We start from the raw sequence: 17,419 nt of genomic DNA, 5'->3' as shown, positions 1-17,419 counted from the left end.
TCTCTGGTGTGGCTGGGGAGCCTGCCTGGGGGGTATGTGTCAGTGTGCTGGCCCAAATCCTCTGTGTCCACACTGCATGGCATCCGTCACATTCTTACAAGCAATGCCTCCAAAAGCAAAGGAGGATAGGGCAATCTCCTTGATCCCCCCAGTGATTCTTACAAGAGGAGAGAGGAAAACAGAGGCTTCGCCAGGGTGGTGTGTCCATCATCACACAGCCAGCCCACAGCAACAGCACAGATGGGACCCCTGTCTGCCAGGCTCTGGGTCCTGGGTTCCTTCTATTCCCCATACCGCATTTGAGCCAGGCAGTGGTGAAAAGCCCACTTTCTGGTGCCCTTTGGCGGTGCTTTTAGAGCTCCTGTCCCACAAAGGGTTACCGAGGCCCAAAGAGTATGTGAGGGGACCGAGTGTGCCTAGTAAAGGGAGACCTAGTGTGCCCAGGACTCCAGGGCGGTGTTCTCCTTAGGGCTCCCGGGGTGAGTAAGAGCTCCCTTACTCAGCCATGATGCATTCGCTGTCTTCTACAGGGGCCCCTCCCAGCCAGGTGTCAGCAGAGGGAGAGGAGAGCCAAAGAAGGAGGAGGTGCGGCCACCACCCTAGTCCAAGGCTGCTGGCTCCCAAGCCTGGTGTTGGTGGGAGGGACAGAGAGGGGCGGGAACAGCCGGCTGCCTGCCGGGAGCCAAAACGAAAGCACTCCGTACTGGAAGTAGGAGGAGAGTCGGGACTCCCAGGACAGGGAGTGCACAAACTATCCAGCACAGCCCCCTCCGCCCCCTTTGGAGGCTGAAGAGGGATTCCAGCCTCTGCCACCCACAGACAGGGGCTGACTGGGGTGTCTGCCCCCCTTGGGGGGGCAGCACAGGGCCTCAGGCCTGGGTGCCGCCTGGCACCTAGAAGATGCCTGTGCCCTGGTTCTTGCTGTCCTTGGCACTGGGCCGAAGCCCAGTGGTCCTTTCTCTGGAGAGGCTTGTGGGGCCTCAGGACGCTACCCACTGCTCTCCGGTGAGTCTGGAACCCTGGGGAGACGAGGAAAGGCTCAGAGTTCAGTTTTTGGCTCAGCAAAGCCTTAGCCTGGCTCCTGTCACTGCTGCCACCGCCAGAACTGCCCTGTCTGGTCTGTCTGGTGCTGATGGTAGAAGAGAAGAATGGGGAAGGGGCAAGAGCTGGGTCTGTCTTCCTCTGGGAGGGTCTGGGAATACGGAGCCCCAGAAAAAGTAGGTGGAGGTCTTAGGCAGAGAACAGTGCCTAGATGGCGGGGGCACAAATTCTGACTCTCCTTTCCTTCCTTTCCAGGGCCTCTCCTGCCACCTCTGGGGTAAGTATCCCTACTTTTAAAAAGAATTTCCCAGGTTGAATGAAGGGAGCAGAGCTGTCCCAGGCCCATGCCCTCCATGCCCACCTCAGCCCAGGACAGCCAAGTTCTTTGGCTCTCTGGGTATATAAGGTGCCACCAAATTCTGGGCTTGGAACAGCTTCAGCTCCCACCCACCCCTCCACACACAGACAGTGACATACTCTGCCTGCCTGGGGACATCATGCCTGCTCCGGGCCCCGTGCTGGCGCCTACACATCTGCAGACAGAGCTGGTGCTGAGGTGCCACAAGGAGACCGACTGTGACCTCTGTGTGCGTGTGGCTGTCCACTTGGCCGTGCATGGTGAGCAAGTCATCCTGTGACAGCGCATGTGCACACGTGAGTGTGTCTGGGGTGGGCATGAGGGCCCGGGGATCTCTCAAGCAGCGCTGGGCATCCTCAGTGTTCTCCTGGAGGACACCGGCAGAAGGACCCCCAGGCCAATGTGGTCTCCCCAGCCCCTGCTTCCCAGCACTGGGCTTTCCAGAAGGAAGCCAACGCCAAAGTCAGCCAGCCCAGAGCAGGGGGCCTCACCCAGGGCCTTGCTCTTGGGTCCTTCTAGGGCACTGGGAAGAGCCTGAAGATGAGGAAAAGTTTGGAGGAGCAGCTGACCCAGGGGTGGAAGAGCCTAGGAATGGTGAGGAGAACCTGGCTGGCCCAACTGCCCCGTGCCAAGGCCTGGCCTGCCGCTCCTGGGCCTGACCAACCCCTGCCCTGTTGCCCACAGCCTCTCTCCAGGCCCAAGTCGTGCTCTCCTTCCAGGCCTACCCTACTGCCCGCTGTGTCCTGCTGGAGGTGCAAGTGCCTGCTGCCCTTGTGCAGTTTGGTCAGTCTGTGGTATGCAAAATAATAATGATAATAATCACCTTCTAAACCCAAAGTCTATAAAACTTTTTCACATGCATTATCTCTTTGAGGATTACAAAAGAATTAAATTTATTGAAACCCTTCAGTACCAGGCATTACAGCCAGTGTTTTACAGGTATCAACTTATTTAATTCTCACAATAGCCACGTGAGGTGGGACTATTCTTTTGATTCTGATCAGCGCTGTGGGCAAGTCCCTTCAGCCTGTTATGCCTCAGCTTTTATGTCTGTAAAATGGGGATGAGAATAGTTGTACTTCATATGCTTGACTGTGAGAAATCACCAAGCAGTTTTCCAGGGTGCTTCTACTATTTTACCCTCCTACCAGCAGCGTACGGGAGTTCTAGTTGCTTCCCATCTTTGCCAATACTTGATGGTGTAATTTTATTTTATTTTTAAATTAAATATATTTGAATTTTAAATATATGGGACCCTCCATGAATTTGCATGTCATCCTCAGGCACGGGCTGTGCTAATCTTTTCTGTATTGTTCCAGTTGTAGTGTATGTGGTGCCAGAACAAGCATAAGTGTTGTAATGGTAATAATTTTACTGCACGTGTAGTGGTTTACCATTGTGGTTTTAATTTGTATCTTCCAATGACTGATGAAGTGGAGCACTTTTTTCACATGCTTATTGGCTATTTGTGTAACTTCCTTGTGAAATATCTCTTAAAGTTGGTTGTTTTTTTTTTTTTTTGCCACATAAAAAAAGAATAGTTCTGGCCGGGTGCAGTGGTTCACGCCTGTAATCCCAGCACTTTGGGAGGCCGAGGCGGGCAGATCACAATGTCAGGAGATCGAGACCATCCTGGCTAACACTGTGAAACCCCACCTCCACTAAAAAAATACAAAAAATTAGCCAGGCATGGTGGTGGGCGCCTATAGTCCCAGCTACTTGGGAGGCAGAGGCAGGAGAATGGCGTGAACCCGGGAGGCGGAGCTTGCAGTGAGCCGAGATCACGCCACTGCACTCCAGCCTGGGTGACAGAGCGAGACTCCGTCTCAAAAAAAAAAAGAATAGTCCCACCTCACATGACTGTTGTGAGAATTAAATTAAGTTGATACCTATAAAACAGTGGATATAATGCCTGGCACTGAAGAATTTCAATAAATTTAATTCTTTTGTAATCCTTATAACTACCTGATGAACTAGGCATTATTATTATCCTCATTTTCCAGATAGATAAAGTGAGGCTTAGAGAGGGGAGGTCTGTGGGCTGGATGCACTTCTCTGTACTCTTGGACCAAAGGAAGAGTCCTACCATACATACCATGGTATACTTACCATGGTGTAAGTACCATGGTGCAGGGTGTTGGGGCTTCTCCCTGCCTTAGGAGGCCACATGTGCCTGGAAGATCTATTTCCACTGGGGTCAAATCACTAAAACCCTTTGACTTTCCCTCCAACCTCCAGCCCCCAGCCAATATCCTTTTATCTGGAGAATTGTAGACTGGGAGAACATCTGCTTGGTCCATGTCACAAGCAGTTGTAAGGAACACTGAGGCACTGGGTTGAGTGTGAGAACCACTTCTGTGGGGAGGGGTGTGCCATATTGTGTTGGGGTGTCTCATCTCCTTAGCTTTGGCCAGGTGATCTAGCACAGCAGGATGGGGGCAGGGATTTAAATGTCTAGGGCCTTTTCCCGCCCTGGTGACACTCTTACTGAGGACATTTGCTTTAGAATTGAGGCCCCTTGAAAGAAAGGTGAATAGTAGATTTCAGGCTATACAGTATAAATACAGTCATTGGTTGGGGGAGGAGGGCAGTGAGCAGAGTGGTCCCTGCAGATGATCTCACAGCCCTTGGCCTGGATTCTGAGCCCAGCACCACCAGCCTTCCCCACCCCTCTCCTCACAGGGCTCTGTGGTATATGACTGCTTCGAGGCTGCCCTAGGGAGTGAGGTACGAATCTGGTCCTATACTCAGCCCAGGTACGAGAAGGAACTCAACCTCACACAGCAGCTGCCTGGTAAGTGGACCCCCAAGTCCTGGCCCCCTAGCCTCTGTCCCCTCTGGCCATTCCCCCTCCTGCTTTCACCCTCTCTAGCTCCATCCACTCTCTGGCAGGGGTCTGAGCTCCTATCCTTCCCAGAGTCAGTTTTCCTCGGACCTTCTCTCCCTGGGTGACATGGCTTTCCAGCCCCTGGGGAAGGTGCTTTGAGCATTGGATAGATGTGGGTGGTATGTAGGGGATGGGGAGCCATTCCTAATGCCCCCCTGGGAGCCAAATTGCCCCCACTTCTTTCCTTGGCCCTGAGTCCCACTGGAGGCTCTTCTGTGATCTCTCCCCAGACTGCAGGGGGCTGGAAGTCCGGAACAGCATCCCGAGCTGCTGGGGTAGGGCTAGGGCCAGTGGGCTGGGGGTAGGGAGGGGCAAGGTCTGCAGTATAAGAAACCCTTGGAGTCCACTTCAGATATGGGCTGCCACATCTCAGAAGCTCACAGAACACATTCATTCATTCATTCATTTGTTCATAACACATTAATTGCAGTATCTGCTACTCTGTGCTAAGCACTGGAAATAGAAAGATGAATCTTGGGTCAGGCTCAGTAGCTCATGCCTGTAATCCCAGCACTTTGGGAGGCCAAGGTGGAAGGATCGCTTGAGCTCAAAAGTTCGAGACGAGCCTGGGCAATATGGCAAATCCCCATCTCTACCAAAAATACAAAAATTAACAGGGTATGGTGGTGTGCATTTGTAGTCCCAGCTACTCAGGAGGCTGAGGCAGGAGAATCGCTTGAGCCTGGGAGGCAGAGGCTGCAGTAAGCTGAGATTGCACCATTGCACACCAGCCTGGGTGACAGAGCAAGACTCCGTCTCAAAAAAACAAAACAAAACAAAAACAAAAAACTTGAAATAAAAGCTAAGAAAGTCAAGGGTCTGACTTTTTTCCCACGTACTATTTGGATTTTGTTTTGGTTTTGTATTTTCTTTTTTATTGTGTATAACATACATACATAAAAGTATGTAAACGGTACTGATATTCTTTTTTTTTTTTTTTTTTTTTTTTGAGACGGAGTCTCGCTCTGTCGCTCAGGCTGGAGTGCAGTGGTGAAATCTCCGTTCACTGCAAGCTCTGCCTCCCAGGTTCACACCATTCTCCTGCCTCAGCCTCACGAGTAGCTGGGACTACAGGTGCCCGCCACCATGCCCGGCTAATTTTTTGTGGGTTTTTTTTGTATTTTTAGTAGAGCCAGGGTTTCACCATGTTAGCCAGGATGGTCTTGATCTCCTGACCTTGTGATCTGCCTGCCTTGGCCTCCCAAAGTGCTGGGATTACAGGCATGACCCACCGCACCCAGCCAAAGGGTACTGATTTTCATGTCTAGTTCTTTTGTTTTTTTTTTTTGGTAGAGTCTTGCTCTGTTGCCCAGGCTGGACTGCAGTGGTGCAATCTCAGCTCACTGCAACCTCTGCCTTCTGGGTTTAAGCGATTCTGCTGCCTCAGCCTCCCAAGTAGCTGGGATTACAGACGTGCACCACCACGCACAGCTAATTTTTGTATTTTTAGTAGAGATGGGGTTTCACCATGTTGGCCAGGCTGGTCTTGAACTCCTGACCTCGTGATCCATCCACCTCAGCCTCCCAAAGTGCTGGGATTACAGGCGTGAGCCACCGCGTCTGGCCAATTTGTTTTTATGTATGTATACACTTGCATAACTAGCACCCAGATCAATACATAAATACTGTGAATACATCACATACTGTGATGTTTTCTGAACTACTAAATTTTTTCAACTTCATTTTCTTTTTGGCTTCTTAAAATTAAAGTTGGCCTGCCTCTTTGGCAACTCATTAAAGACTATTCAACACCAGAGTTTTGAAAACACAGATGTATGTATCATGGATTTCATTTCTTCCTTCATTAATAGACATTGATTCATTTATTAAACAGATACTGATTAATTTCTGTGTACCAGGCAAATCCCTGGACACTGGAAATATTAATAAATCAATAAATCAAGATGAAAAAAACCCCGACCCCATGGAGCTGGTGTCAGGATCAGGGTGGGGGTGAGGAAGGACACAACAAACACATGGAGATGTGAAGAATGCAGTAAGTTACATAGTCATTAGCACTAAGGAGAACATTTGTGGAAGGGCTGGGGAAGGTTGGGAGTTGCAGAGGTCAGGGATGGTCTCATTCTGGTGAGCAGAGACCTGAAAGAGGTGAGGGAGGAGCCATATATCTGAGGGAAGAGAGAATAGCCAGCAAAAAGGGCCTGGGGTGGGAGTATGTCAGGGGTGTTTTAGAAATAGTAAGGAGAGGGCCAGGCGCGGTAGTTCGCGCCTGTAATCCCAGCACTTTGGGAGGCCGAGGCTGGCAGATCACGAGGTCAGGAGATCCAGACCATCCTGGCTAACACGGTGAAACCCCGTCTCTACAAAAAATACGAAAAAATTAGCGGGGCATGGTGGCGGGCGCCTGTAGTCCCAGCTACTCGGGAGCCTGAGGCAGGAGAATGGCGTGAACCCAGGAGGCAGAGCTTGCAGTGAGCCAAGATCGCGCCACTGCACTCCAGCCTGGGCGACAGAGCCAGACTCTATCTCAAAAAAAAAAAAAAAAAAAAAAAAGAGAAACAGTAAGGAGGTCCTTAATAATTCTGCAGCAGAGTTATTGAGGACACAAGTGCCATAGGCTGTGCGTGGTGGCTCACGTCTGCAATCCCAGCACTCTGGGAAGCTGAGGCAGGAGGGTTGCTTGAGGTTAGGAGTTCAAGACCAGCCTGGCCAACATAAGCGAAACCCCATCTCTACTAAAAATACAAAAATTAGCCGGGCGTGGTGACACACACCTGTAATCCCAGCTACTCGGGTGGCTGAGGCAAGAGAATCACTTGAACCCAGGAGGTGGAGGTTGCAGTGAGCTATCGTGCCAATGCACTCCAGCCTGGGCAACAGAGTGAGACTCCCTCTCAAAAAAAAAAAAAAAAAAAAAAAGGACACAAGTGTTAAGAGGTAATGTCAGAAAGGTCACAGTTCTGAGCAAAGGAAAATGACTCATTTTAAAGAGGTTACGAGATCTTTCTGCAGAGGGAGAAGCAGGGAGAATAGCTGTCCTCAGACCACACACTAGGGCCTCCATGGGCTTGGCTCTGGGCAGCTGCTAGGAGCAAAGTCTGGTCTGAAATGAGGACACACGCTCTGCCCTCCGAGAGCCTCCCAGTCTAGGGGGTTTGAAGGAAACTCCAAAGGGTCAGTGGGGGATGCAGAAGAGGTGAGGAAGTCTAAGCTGCGCTCTCTTTGCCTCTCCTACCAGCCCTGCCCTGGCTCAACGTGTCAGCAGATGGTGACAACGTGCATCTTGTTCTGAATGTCTCTGAGGAGCAGCACTTCGGCCTCTCCCTGTACTGGAATCAGGTCCAGGGCCCCCCAAAACCCCGGTGGCACAAAAACCTGGTGAGGCCTCCCCCTTCCCAAGTCCATTCCCACTGTAGGCCGATGCCTGTGCAAAGGACGCAGTGCCTTATCAAAGAAGACCCTTGAAGAGGACTCACCCCAAGCAAGGGAACACTGGTGGGGGAACTTCTGCCTTCCTGGTTTCCTTGACTTTGGCCTCCTTCTCTTCCTCCTTATCTTCTCCAACCTCCTTCCTTTATTTGTTCCACAGACTGGACCGCAGATCATTACCTTGAACCACACAGACCTGGTTCCCTGCCTCTGTATTCAGGTAGGAGCAGAGTCCAGCTGGGTGCCAGAAGAGGAGTGGGAAGATGATAATGGGGGTGATCCCTGCCTTCCTGGTCTCACCATTCTTCAAACCCTTCATTGAGGTGGAGACTGTGGCTCCCTGGGGTGGCTGGCCCTCCCTTGACCCTTGCTGTCCTATGCCTTCTATTACATTCCCTGAATGCTCTCCCTGATCCTCCACAGAACTCCTGCTTACACTTCATGGCCCCATTCAAATGTCACCTTCTCCTTGAAGCCTTTCCCTACTCCTCCAGTTCTGTCTTTGTGTTCCCCTGGCAGGCACAGCATGTGCTACAAACTTGGACTGGTTTGAATCTTGGCTCTTGCCATTTGCTAGCTGTGTAACCTTGGGCAAGTCACTTCACCTCTGTGAGCCTGTTTCTCATCTGCAAAATGGGAATAATAATAGTAACAGCCTCATGGGGCTGTTATAAGAATGTGTGCCACATCCAGGCTTAAATATGCTGGCTCTTTCCTCTTCCTCTGTACATTTATTTATTTTTTTAGATAAGGTCTCACTCTGTTGCCCAGGCTGGAGTGCAGTGACACAATCATGGCACACTGCAGCCTCAGCCCCCTGGGCTCAAGTGATCCTCCTGCCTCAGCCTCCCAAGTAGCTGGAACTACTGGTGAGCACTACCATACTCAGCCAGTTTTTTTTGTTTGTTTTGTGTAGAGACGGGGTCTTGCTATGTTACCCAGGCTGTTCTGAATTCCTGGGCTTATGCTATCCTCCCACCTCAGCCTCCCACCACTGTGGCTGGCCCTGATTGCACTGTTTTTTTTGTTGTTTTTTTTTTTTTAGACAGAGTCTTTCTCTGTTGCCCAGGCTGGAGCACCATGGCGCGATCTTGGCTCACTGCAAGCTGCTTCTCCCGGGTTCACACCATTCTCCTGCCTCAGCCTCCTGAGTAGCTGGGACTACAGGTGCCTGCGACCACGCCCGGCTAATTTTTTGTATTTTCAGTAGAGACAGCGTTTCACCATGTTAGCCAGGATGGTCTTGATCTCCTGACCTCGTGATCCACCCGCCTCAGTCTCCCAAAGTGCTGGGATTACAGGCATGAGCCACTGTGCCCGGCCGCTGATTGCACATTTAATTGGTCATCAGGTCTCATCCATCTTACCTCTGACATTAAAGTCTCTCATTCTGTTTCCCCCTCCTCTCCATCTCAGTCCAGCTTAGGGCTCTATCATCTCTTTTCTAGACTGTTTCAATACCTCCAAGCTCCCCTCCCTTCCCATCACTTTCCTGGCATTCTGGGCCCATATTCTGCCCCCAACGGTGCCTTTTCACTCTATTTTCCCCATGATTCCCCTTCATGAGAACATTGTTACATCCAGTGGAGCTACTTACCAGGATACACCTAGCTCCCTGCCTTTTCTCAGGTGGTTCCCATTACCTCAAATGCCCTCACTTCTTTCCCAAAGCTTTTCCCCAACCACCCGGCCTCTCCTAGCTCCAAATCCCCCTTGCACTTTTATCTTTCCTTGTCCATTTATCACTTCAATTCTTTTATTTTCTTAGTTAAATTTTTTTTTTTTTTTTTTTTTAGAGACAGTATTTTGCTCTGTCACCCATGGTAGAGTGCAGTGGCATGAACACGGCTCATTGCAGCCTCAACCTCCCAGGCTCAAGGGATCCTCCTGCCTCAGCCTCTGAGCAGCTGGGACTGCAGGCATGTGCCACCATGCCTGGCTAATTGTTTCCTTTTTTTTTTTTTTTTTTTAATGGAGTTTCACTCTTTTGCCCAGGATGGAGTGCAGTGGCATGATCTCGGCTCACTGCAACCTCCGCCTCCCAGGTTCAAGCCATTCTCCTGCCTCAGCCTCCCAGGTAGCTGAGATTACAGGCACACGCCACCATGCCCGGCTAATTTTTGTATTTTTAGTAGAGACGGGGTTTCACCATGTTGGTCAGGCTGGTCCCAAATTCCTGACCTCGTGATCCACCTGCCTCGGCCTCCCAAAGTGCTGGGATTACAGGCGTGAGCCACTGTGCCCAGCCTGTTTTCATTTTTTAATGTTTTGTGGCGATGGGTCACCATACCCAGCTCAATCACTTCCTTTCTTATTTGGGCATCTAATTTCTTCTTGTACACAATAGATGCTCAATAAATATTATGAAATGAGTGAGTGCTTTACTGATTTATATAAATATTGTATCCTTACTACAAGTGTGAGTTTGTGATTTCCTTGAAGGCAAGCAAATCATATCTAATTCAAATGTAATAGCTTTGCAAGAGTCTTGCACAGTGCCTGGCACATAGCGCCTACTTGTTTTTTTGTTTTTTGTTTTTTTGGTTTTTTTGAGACGGAGTCTCGCTCTATTGGCAGGCTGGAGTACAGTGGCGTGATCTCGGCTCACTGCAATCTCTGCCTCCCGGATTCAAGCAATTCTTCTGCCTCAGCCTCCCAAGTAGCTGGGACTACAGGTGCGTACCACCATGCCCAGCTAATTTTTGTATTTTCAGTAGAGATGGGGTTTCAGCATGTTGGCCAGGATGGTCTCGATCTCTTGACCTCGTGATCCGCCCACCTCGGCCTCCCAAAGTGCTGGGATTACAGGGGTGAGCCACCGTGCCCAGCCTTGTTTTGTTTTTAAACAAGGTAACAGTATGAGGGTCCTCACTGTTGAATGAGTGAATAAATCTTACTGCCTAACACAGCCATAGGACACAGCAGATGTTCATGAGATGTATGCTGTGATTTAAATGTCTTCATTGCCAAACAGTGCCTGCCACATAGTCGGTGTTCCTAACTAAAGGCTTGATGGATAAATTAATATATTACCTCTAGTGCTTAGCACAGAGCTATGCACATAATAGGCACTCTTAAAATGTCTGTTGAAAGAATAAATGAATGTGTCCTTAGAACTTAGCACATTTCCCCAACACATAGCAGGTGCTCACAAAGTGATTGTGGAATGAATTAAAATTAATTATCCACCAGGCATGGTGGCTCACACCTGTAATCCCAGCACTTTGGGAGGCCAAGGTGGGTGGATCACGAGGTCAGGAGTTTGAGACCAGCCTGGCCAACATAGTGAAACCCAGTCTCTACTAAAAGTACAAAAATTAGCCAGGCGTGGTGACGCACGCCTGTAGTCCCTGCTACTCAGCAAGCTGAGGCAGGAGAATCACTTGAACCCAGGAGGCGGAGGTTGTGGTGAGCTGAGATCACACCACTGCACTCCAGCCTGGGCAACAGAGTGAGACTCCATCTCAAAAAATTTTAAAAAAATAAAAATTTAATTATCCAAGGTCCCTTGTGCTTGCCATACTGCTAAGACACAATGGTAGGCACTCATTAAATGTCTGTTGAATGGGCCAGGCGCGGTGGCTCACGCTTGTAATCCCAACGCTTTGGGAGGCCGAGACGGGTGGATCACTTGAGGTCAGGAGTTTGAGACCAGCCTGATCAATGTGGTGAAACCCCATCTCTACAAAAATTAACCAGTTAGCCGGGCGTTGTGGCATGTGCCTGTGATCCCAGCTCCTCAGGAGACTGAGATGGGAGAATCGCTTGAACCTGGGAGATGGAGGTTGTAGTGAGCCAAGATTGTACCACTGCACTCCAGCCTAGGCGACAGAGCGAGACTCTATCTCAAAAAAAAAAAAAAAAGTTTGTTAATGAAGATATTGCCAGGACCCAGCATTATGTTTGCTGGAAGAATAGATGTGAGCACCTCCAGGTTTTGTAAAAGGCAGGAAGACCCAGCAAGTGTTTGTGAAATACCTGCTGAATGAGTGTGCATCCCCACTGTCTAGCAGAGGGCCAGGCACATGCTCATGGAAGGGACCTGAGCAGACCCCCATTTCCTTTCCAGGTGTGGCCTCTGGAACCTGACTCCGTTAGGACGAACATCTGCCCCTTCAGGGAGGGTGAGCTGACCGGCCTGGGGCTGGGGTTGGGGCGTTGCGAGCAATGGGTGCCTGGCGTGCGGTGACTGCGCCCTTTCCTTGCAGACCCCCGCGCACACCGGAACCTCTGGCGAGCCGCCCGCCTGCGACTGCTGACCCTGCAGAGCTGGCTGCTGGACGCACCGTGCTCGCTGCCCGCAGAAGCGGCACTGTGCTGGCGGGCTCCGGGTGGGGACCCCTGCCAGCCACTGGTCCCACCGCTTTCCTGGGAGAATGTCACTGTGGATGTAAGTGAAGCAGAGGGCACCTCCCGTGGTGAGGGGAGAGTGGGGAACTGGGGGTCCCCTTTTGTGATCCCACCCATTCCTCTCTTTCCACAGAAGGTTCTCGAGTTCCCATTGCTGAAAGGCCACCCTAACCTCTGTGTTCAGGTCAGAAAGGGGTGCACAGTGCTGGGCTGGAGGCTGGATCTGGGCAGACCACCCAGCCAAGGGGGTCTTAGTTCTTGGGCCGCTAAAGCATAGTGGTTGCCAGCTTCCTCTTTGGGAGTTCCACTGTTTACTTTAGCAGTGCGTGAGACCCTGGGCAACTCACTTCACCTCTCTGAACGTCAGTTTCCTCATCTGTTTAATGCAGATGATACAGTAACTACCTCATGGAGTGGTTGTGACGATGAAATAAGAGAAGTGCTTCCCCCTTAGGAATCAGTACAGACTAAATGCTCAATAAATGTAGCCACTTTTATTATTGCTATCCTTATTCTATTTCCATATCTGTAGAATGGGTTGCTCTACAGTTTCAAAGGGTGATTATAAGAATATTCACTCATTCGGCCGGGTGCGGTGGCTCACGCCTGTAATCCCAGCACTTTGGGAGGCCAAGGCGGGCAGATCACGAGGTCAGGACATCAAGACCATCCTGGCTAACACAGTGAAACTCCGTCTCTACTAAAAATACAAATAATTAGCCGGGCGTGGTGGCAGGCATCTGTAGTCCCAGCTACTAGGAAGGCTGAGGCAGGAGAATGGCGTGAACCTGGGAGGCGGAGCTTGCAGTTAGCTGAGATGGCGCCACTGCACTCCAGCCTGGGCGACAGAGTGAGACTAGGTGACAGAGTGAAACTCCGTCTCAAAAAAAAAAAAAAATTCACTCATTCAAGATTTTTTCAGCAGCACGAGTCACTGTTTTAGGCACTTGTGATAGACCCTAACATCTCTACCCTCATAGAACTTATATTGTAATGGAGAAAGGCAGCCAACAGACATTGTAAATAAATCATATAATATCTTAAAATTGCATACAAATACCATGGGAAAGGGATAAGGTGGGACTGGGGTTGCAGTTTTTAGCAGGGTGGTCATGTGAGAAGGGAATCTCTTTGAGAAGGTTAGATGAGAGGGGCACCATGCTCCGTAAGACATAAAAACAGCTTTAGGGTCAGAAGACGCTTTATACAGATGACCTCACAAGGCTGGGGCAGAGAAAGATGTGACTCCTAATCACCCAGCCTTGAATCCACATCTGCCTAAGGTCAGATTGAGTGCAGATTCCCAACCAAACAGGCCTTCTGTTGCCTGCCCTGTTCTGGTCTTTCTGCCTTTGGCTTTTGCTTTTCTTAGTGGCCCTAACCATGGTCTCTTCCGGCAGGTGAACAGCTGGGAGAAGCTGCAGCTGCAGGAGTGCTTGTGGGCTGGTGAGTTGGGCCTGGGGGAAGCTGGGGCAGGGCCACCTCCTAGGGGTGAAGGTCAGGGCATGGGAGGCAGGCAAGCGGCCAATCCCAGCAAGGATGGGTCTTGGTCAGAGTGGCCTCTCACCCCTTCCAGACTCCCTGGGGCCTCTCAAAGACGATGTGCTACTGTTGGAGACACGAGGCCCCCAGGACAACAGATCCCTTTGTGCCTTGGAACCCAGTGGCTGTACTTCACTACCCAGCAAAGCCTCCACGGTCAGGACTGGGCAACCCTCCTCCACAGATCTCTCCAAATGCATCTCACACCTGGCCTCAAATTTTCATTCCATCCACCCTGTGCCAGTCTCTGGGAACATGGGGGTGACTCAGACCAGGGCCATATTCAGCAGCATCACCAAAGTCTCCCAGTCCCCTCTACCCCATTTTACCCAGCTGTAGCCTGGTAGGTGCTGCACTAAGGGTGCTACCTCCAGGTAACAGTGCCCCCATCCTTTGGCTTGGCAGAGGGCAGCTCGCCTTGGAGAGTACTTACTACAAGACCTGCAGTCAGGCCAGTGTCTGCAGGTGAGCTGGTGGCAGAAGGGCCCCACCTCAATGCCTAGGGGCAACAGCCCTAAAACTAGCACTCACCTACTATCTATTTAGGCTTATTTTATGTTCAGCCCTGGGAAAGTTAAGAGTAGAAGCATAGTTCCTATCCCCAAGGAGCACACTGTTGGCTAGACACCCATAAACAGATGACCATCTACAGGTGCTAAGTTTTGGGTTCCAGGAGAGCTTCCGGGAAGAATTTCTTCCTATAAGCCAGATTTGGTATGGAAGAAGTCATACCCTAGTCAGTGGGCACAGCACAAACAAAGGCAGAGCAGCTGCAGGAACCTTAGCCAGGAGATATGCATAGTTGATGCTGGGAATTTGGAGATCAGGCCACCAGAGCTTGGTGAATATTGGAACACCTGGCTGGTGCCCTGGATTTGGTTCTGTTTGTATCTTACAGCTATGGGATGATGACTTGGGAGCGCTATGGGCCTGCCCCATGGACAAATGTGAGTATTGTAAGAACTGCCTTTCCTTTCTGTACCGGGAGTGGGGATCTTGACAGGGACCACTCTTGGGCACGGCACATGCAATGGCCTTGTCCTTCCCTGAGATCAGATAAACAGAGGGTCATTCCTTCATTCACTCAAAAAATGATGAGAGCTTGCAGGGATCCCAGGAACACCAAAAAGATAAATCCCTGCCCCCCCACCCCTCAGGAACACCAAGAAGATAAATCCCTGCCCCCCTACCCCTAGAAGACTAGCAAGACATGAGCCAGTCACTTACATTTAAAGTGTGAGGTACTGAAGCACCACCAAGTGTTCAGTGCTGTAAATGCATACAATGTGGACCTGACCTGGGTGGAGTGAGGGGCTCAGGGGGAAGGTTCCAGCAAAACTCTGAAGACTGAGCTAGGGGAAGGGGGTAGAGATAGAGGGTCTTGGACGGGCAGGTTTCTGTCATGAGATAAAGATGCAGGAGCCATGTAGGGGATTTGGATCTTATGTTGAGAGCAGCAGGAGCTATGATCAAATATATATATACAAAATACTTATAATTTATTTTTGAGGCAGAGTCTCACTCTGTCGCCCAGGCTGGAGTGCAATGGCGCGATCTCGGCTAACTGCAACCTCTGCCTCCCGGGTTCAAGCAATTGTCTACCTCAGCCTCCCAGGTAGCTAGGATTAATAGGTGCCTGCCACTATGCCCGGCTAATTTTTGTATTTTTAGTAGAGATGGGGTTTCACCATCTTGGCCAGGCTGGTCTTGAACTCCTGACCTCGTGATCCGCCCACCTCAGCCTCCCAAAGTGCTGGGATTATAGTCGTGAGCCACCGCACCTGGCCCAAATTTATATTTTTAAAAGATTTCTGAGGCTGTCATGAATCAATTCAAGGCAAATCGATTGGAGGCAAAAGAAGACAGGGCAAGGGCACCAGGTAGTTGCAGACACCCAGGACAGCAAGATCAAGGGCCCAGCAACCCTAGCTTAGGGGAGAAAAATATGAGCTGACATTTTAGCACTTAAGATGCTCGGCATTGTGTTAAGTGCTTTATATGTATTAATATATTTAGTCCTCACACCAACCCTATGACGTAGGTACAACTTTACAGAGGAGAAAACTGAGGCAGAGGGTGACATTACTTATTCAAAGACCCCTAAACAGATGGAGCTATATTCCTCCACTGGCTCTGACACTGTGCTGTGGACTCTGGGCAAATTATTTCTTCGTGTTTTTTTTTTTTTTTTTGAGAGGAGTCTCACCCTGTCGCCCAGGCTGGAGTGCAATGGCGCGATCTCGGCTCACTGCAACCTCCGCCTCCCGAGTTCAAGCGATTCTCTTGCCTCAGCCTCCCGAGTAGCTGGGATTACAGGCGTGTGCCACCACGCCCGGCTAATTTTTTGTATCTTTAGTAGAGATGGGATTTCACCATGTTGGCCAGGCTGGTCTTGAACTCCTGACCTCGTGATCCGCCCGCCTCGGCCGGCCATCAATTCATTTTTTTCTTTTCTTTCTTTTTTTTTTGAGACGGAGTCTCACCCGGTCACCCAGGCTGGAGTGCAGTGGCGCGATCTCGGCTCACTGCAACCTCCGCCTCCCGGGTTCACGCCATTCTCCTGCCTCAGGCTCCCGAGTAGCTGGGACTACAGGCGCCAGCCACCACGCCCGGCTAATTTTTTGTATTTTTAGTAGAGATAGGGTTTCACCGTGTTAGCCAGGATGGTCTTGATGTCCTGACCTCGTGATCTGCCCGCCTCGGTCTCCCGAAGTGCTGGGATTACAGGCATGAGCCACCTCACCCGGCCCAATTCACTTCTCTTAAGTCTCAGTTTTTCTCCTCTGTGGAGGGTAAGTTTCTAACTCTTCTTCTCTGGGTCTCCCAGACATCCACAAGCGCTGGGCCCTCGTGTGGCTGGCCTGCCTACTCTTTGCCGCTGCGCTTTCCCTCATCCTCCTTCTCAAAAAGGATCACGCGAAAGGTGAGCGCTTCCCGGCTCCCCATTCCCCAGGGGCAGGACCAGAGTGGCTGTGGGAGTTCTCCGAGGGAAGGCGGCGGCCGAGCTCACTGGCTGCCTCCGCCCCTCTCCCCTAACAGGGTGGCTGAGGCTCTTGAAACAGGACGTCCGGTCGGGGGGTGAGTGGGAGCAAGCGCTGGGCGGAGGGCCGCCCCCGGGGGGCCAGGCCTGTGCCAGCTCACCTCTTCCCTCCCCATGTGTTTTCTCCGGCAGCGGCCGCCAGAAGCCGCGCGGCTCTGCTCCTCTACTCAGCCGATGACTCGGGCTTCGAGCGCCTGGTTGGCGCCCTGGCGTCGGCGCTGTGCCAGCTGCCGCTGCGCGTAGCCGTAGACCTGTGGAGCCGTCGTGAACTGAGCGCGCAGGGGCCCGTGGCTTGGTTCCACGCGCAGCGGCGCCAGACCCTGCAGGAGGGCGGCGTGGTGGTCTTGCTCTTCTCGCCCGGTGCGGTGGCGCTGTGCAGCGAGTGGCTACAGGACGGGGTGTCCGCGCCCGGGGCGCACGGCCCGCACGACGCCTTCCGCGCCTCGCTCAGCTGCGTGCTGCCCGACTTCTTGCAGGGCCGTGCGCCCGGCAGCTACGTGGGGGCCTGCTTCGACAGGCTGCTCCACCCGGACGCCGTACCCGCCCTTTTCCGCACCGTGCCCGTCTTCACACTGCCCTCCCAACTGCCGGACTTCCTGGGGGCCCTGCAGCAGCCCCGCGCCGCGCGTTCCGGGCGGCTCCAAGAGAGGGCGGAGCAAGTGTCCCGGGCCCTTCAGCCAGCCCTGGATAGCTACTTCCATCCCCCGGGGACTCCCGCGCCGGGACGTGGGGTGGGACCTGGGGCGGGGGACGGGACTTAAATAAAGGCAGACGCTGTTTTTCTACCCATGTGGCCCACACGCGTCTCCGT

At 51.6% G+C, this 17,419-nt stretch overlaps 1 protein-coding gene and 1 non-coding gene across 18 annotated transcripts; one reads left to right on the top strand and one right to left on the bottom strand.

Moving 5' to 3' along the window:
* The first annotated feature begins 662 nt into the window (after window positions 1-662).
* On the top strand, window positions 663-17,397 carry IL17RC (interleukin 17 receptor C). Of its 17 annotated transcripts, XM_054481410.2 has the most exons (19): window positions 663-1,005; window positions 1,297-1,318; window positions 1,507-1,659; window positions 1,919-1,993; window positions 2,084-2,193; window positions 4,082-4,193; window positions 4,517-4,561; window positions 7,486-7,625; window positions 7,837-7,896; window positions 11,746-11,800; window positions 11,885-12,066; window positions 12,160-12,210; window positions 13,427-13,472; window positions 13,603-13,724; window positions 13,974-14,033; window positions 14,467-14,515; window positions 16,396-16,491; window positions 16,608-16,646; window positions 16,741-17,397. In XM_054481410.2, exons 1-19 carry the CDS (start codon window positions 901-903, stop codon window positions 17,367-17,369), a joined length of 2,151 nt encoding a protein of 716 aa, XP_054337385.1. In that variant the 5' UTR covers window positions 663-900; the 3' UTR covers window positions 17,370-17,397. The 17 variants fall into 17 exon arrangements, with proteins under 17 accessions (XP_054337385.1, XP_054337386.1, XP_054337377.1 ...); XM_054481411.2 differs by lacking the exon at window positions 4,517-4,561; XM_054481402.2 differs by lacking the exon at window positions 16,608-16,646.
* On the bottom strand, window positions 2,642-2,744 carry LOC129034349 (U6 spliceosomal RNA). Its single transcript, XR_008501849.1, has one exon. It is a non-coding gene; the product is annotated as a U6 spliceosomal RNA (small nuclear RNA).
* Window positions 17,398-17,419: the final 22 nt, after the last annotated feature.

This window comes from Pongo pygmaeus, chromosome 2 (assembly GCF_028885625.2).
Source record: "Pongo pygmaeus isolate AG05252 chromosome 2, NHGRI_mPonPyg2-v2.0_pri, whole genome shotgun sequence".
NCBI lineage: Eukaryota > Metazoa > Chordata > Mammalia > Primates > Hominidae > Pongo > Pongo pygmaeus.
This window is presented reverse-complemented; position numbering and strand designations above follow the sequence as displayed.

Bases quoted from the DNA above. Each gene is read 5' to 3' on its own strand.
- IL17RC (XM_054481410.2), top strand. From the start codon at position 901: ATGCCTGTGCCCTGGTTCTTGCTGTCCTTGGCACTGGGCCGAAGCCCA. The intron at 12,211-13,426 runs GTCAGAAAGGGG...CTCTTCCGGCAG, and splicing joins ACCCTAACCTCTGTGTTCAG to GTGAACAGCTGGGAGAAGCT. The intron at 14,034-14,466 runs GTGAGCTGGTGG...TGTATCTTACAG, and splicing joins AGTCAGGCCAGTGTCTGCAG to CTATGGGATGATGACTTGGG.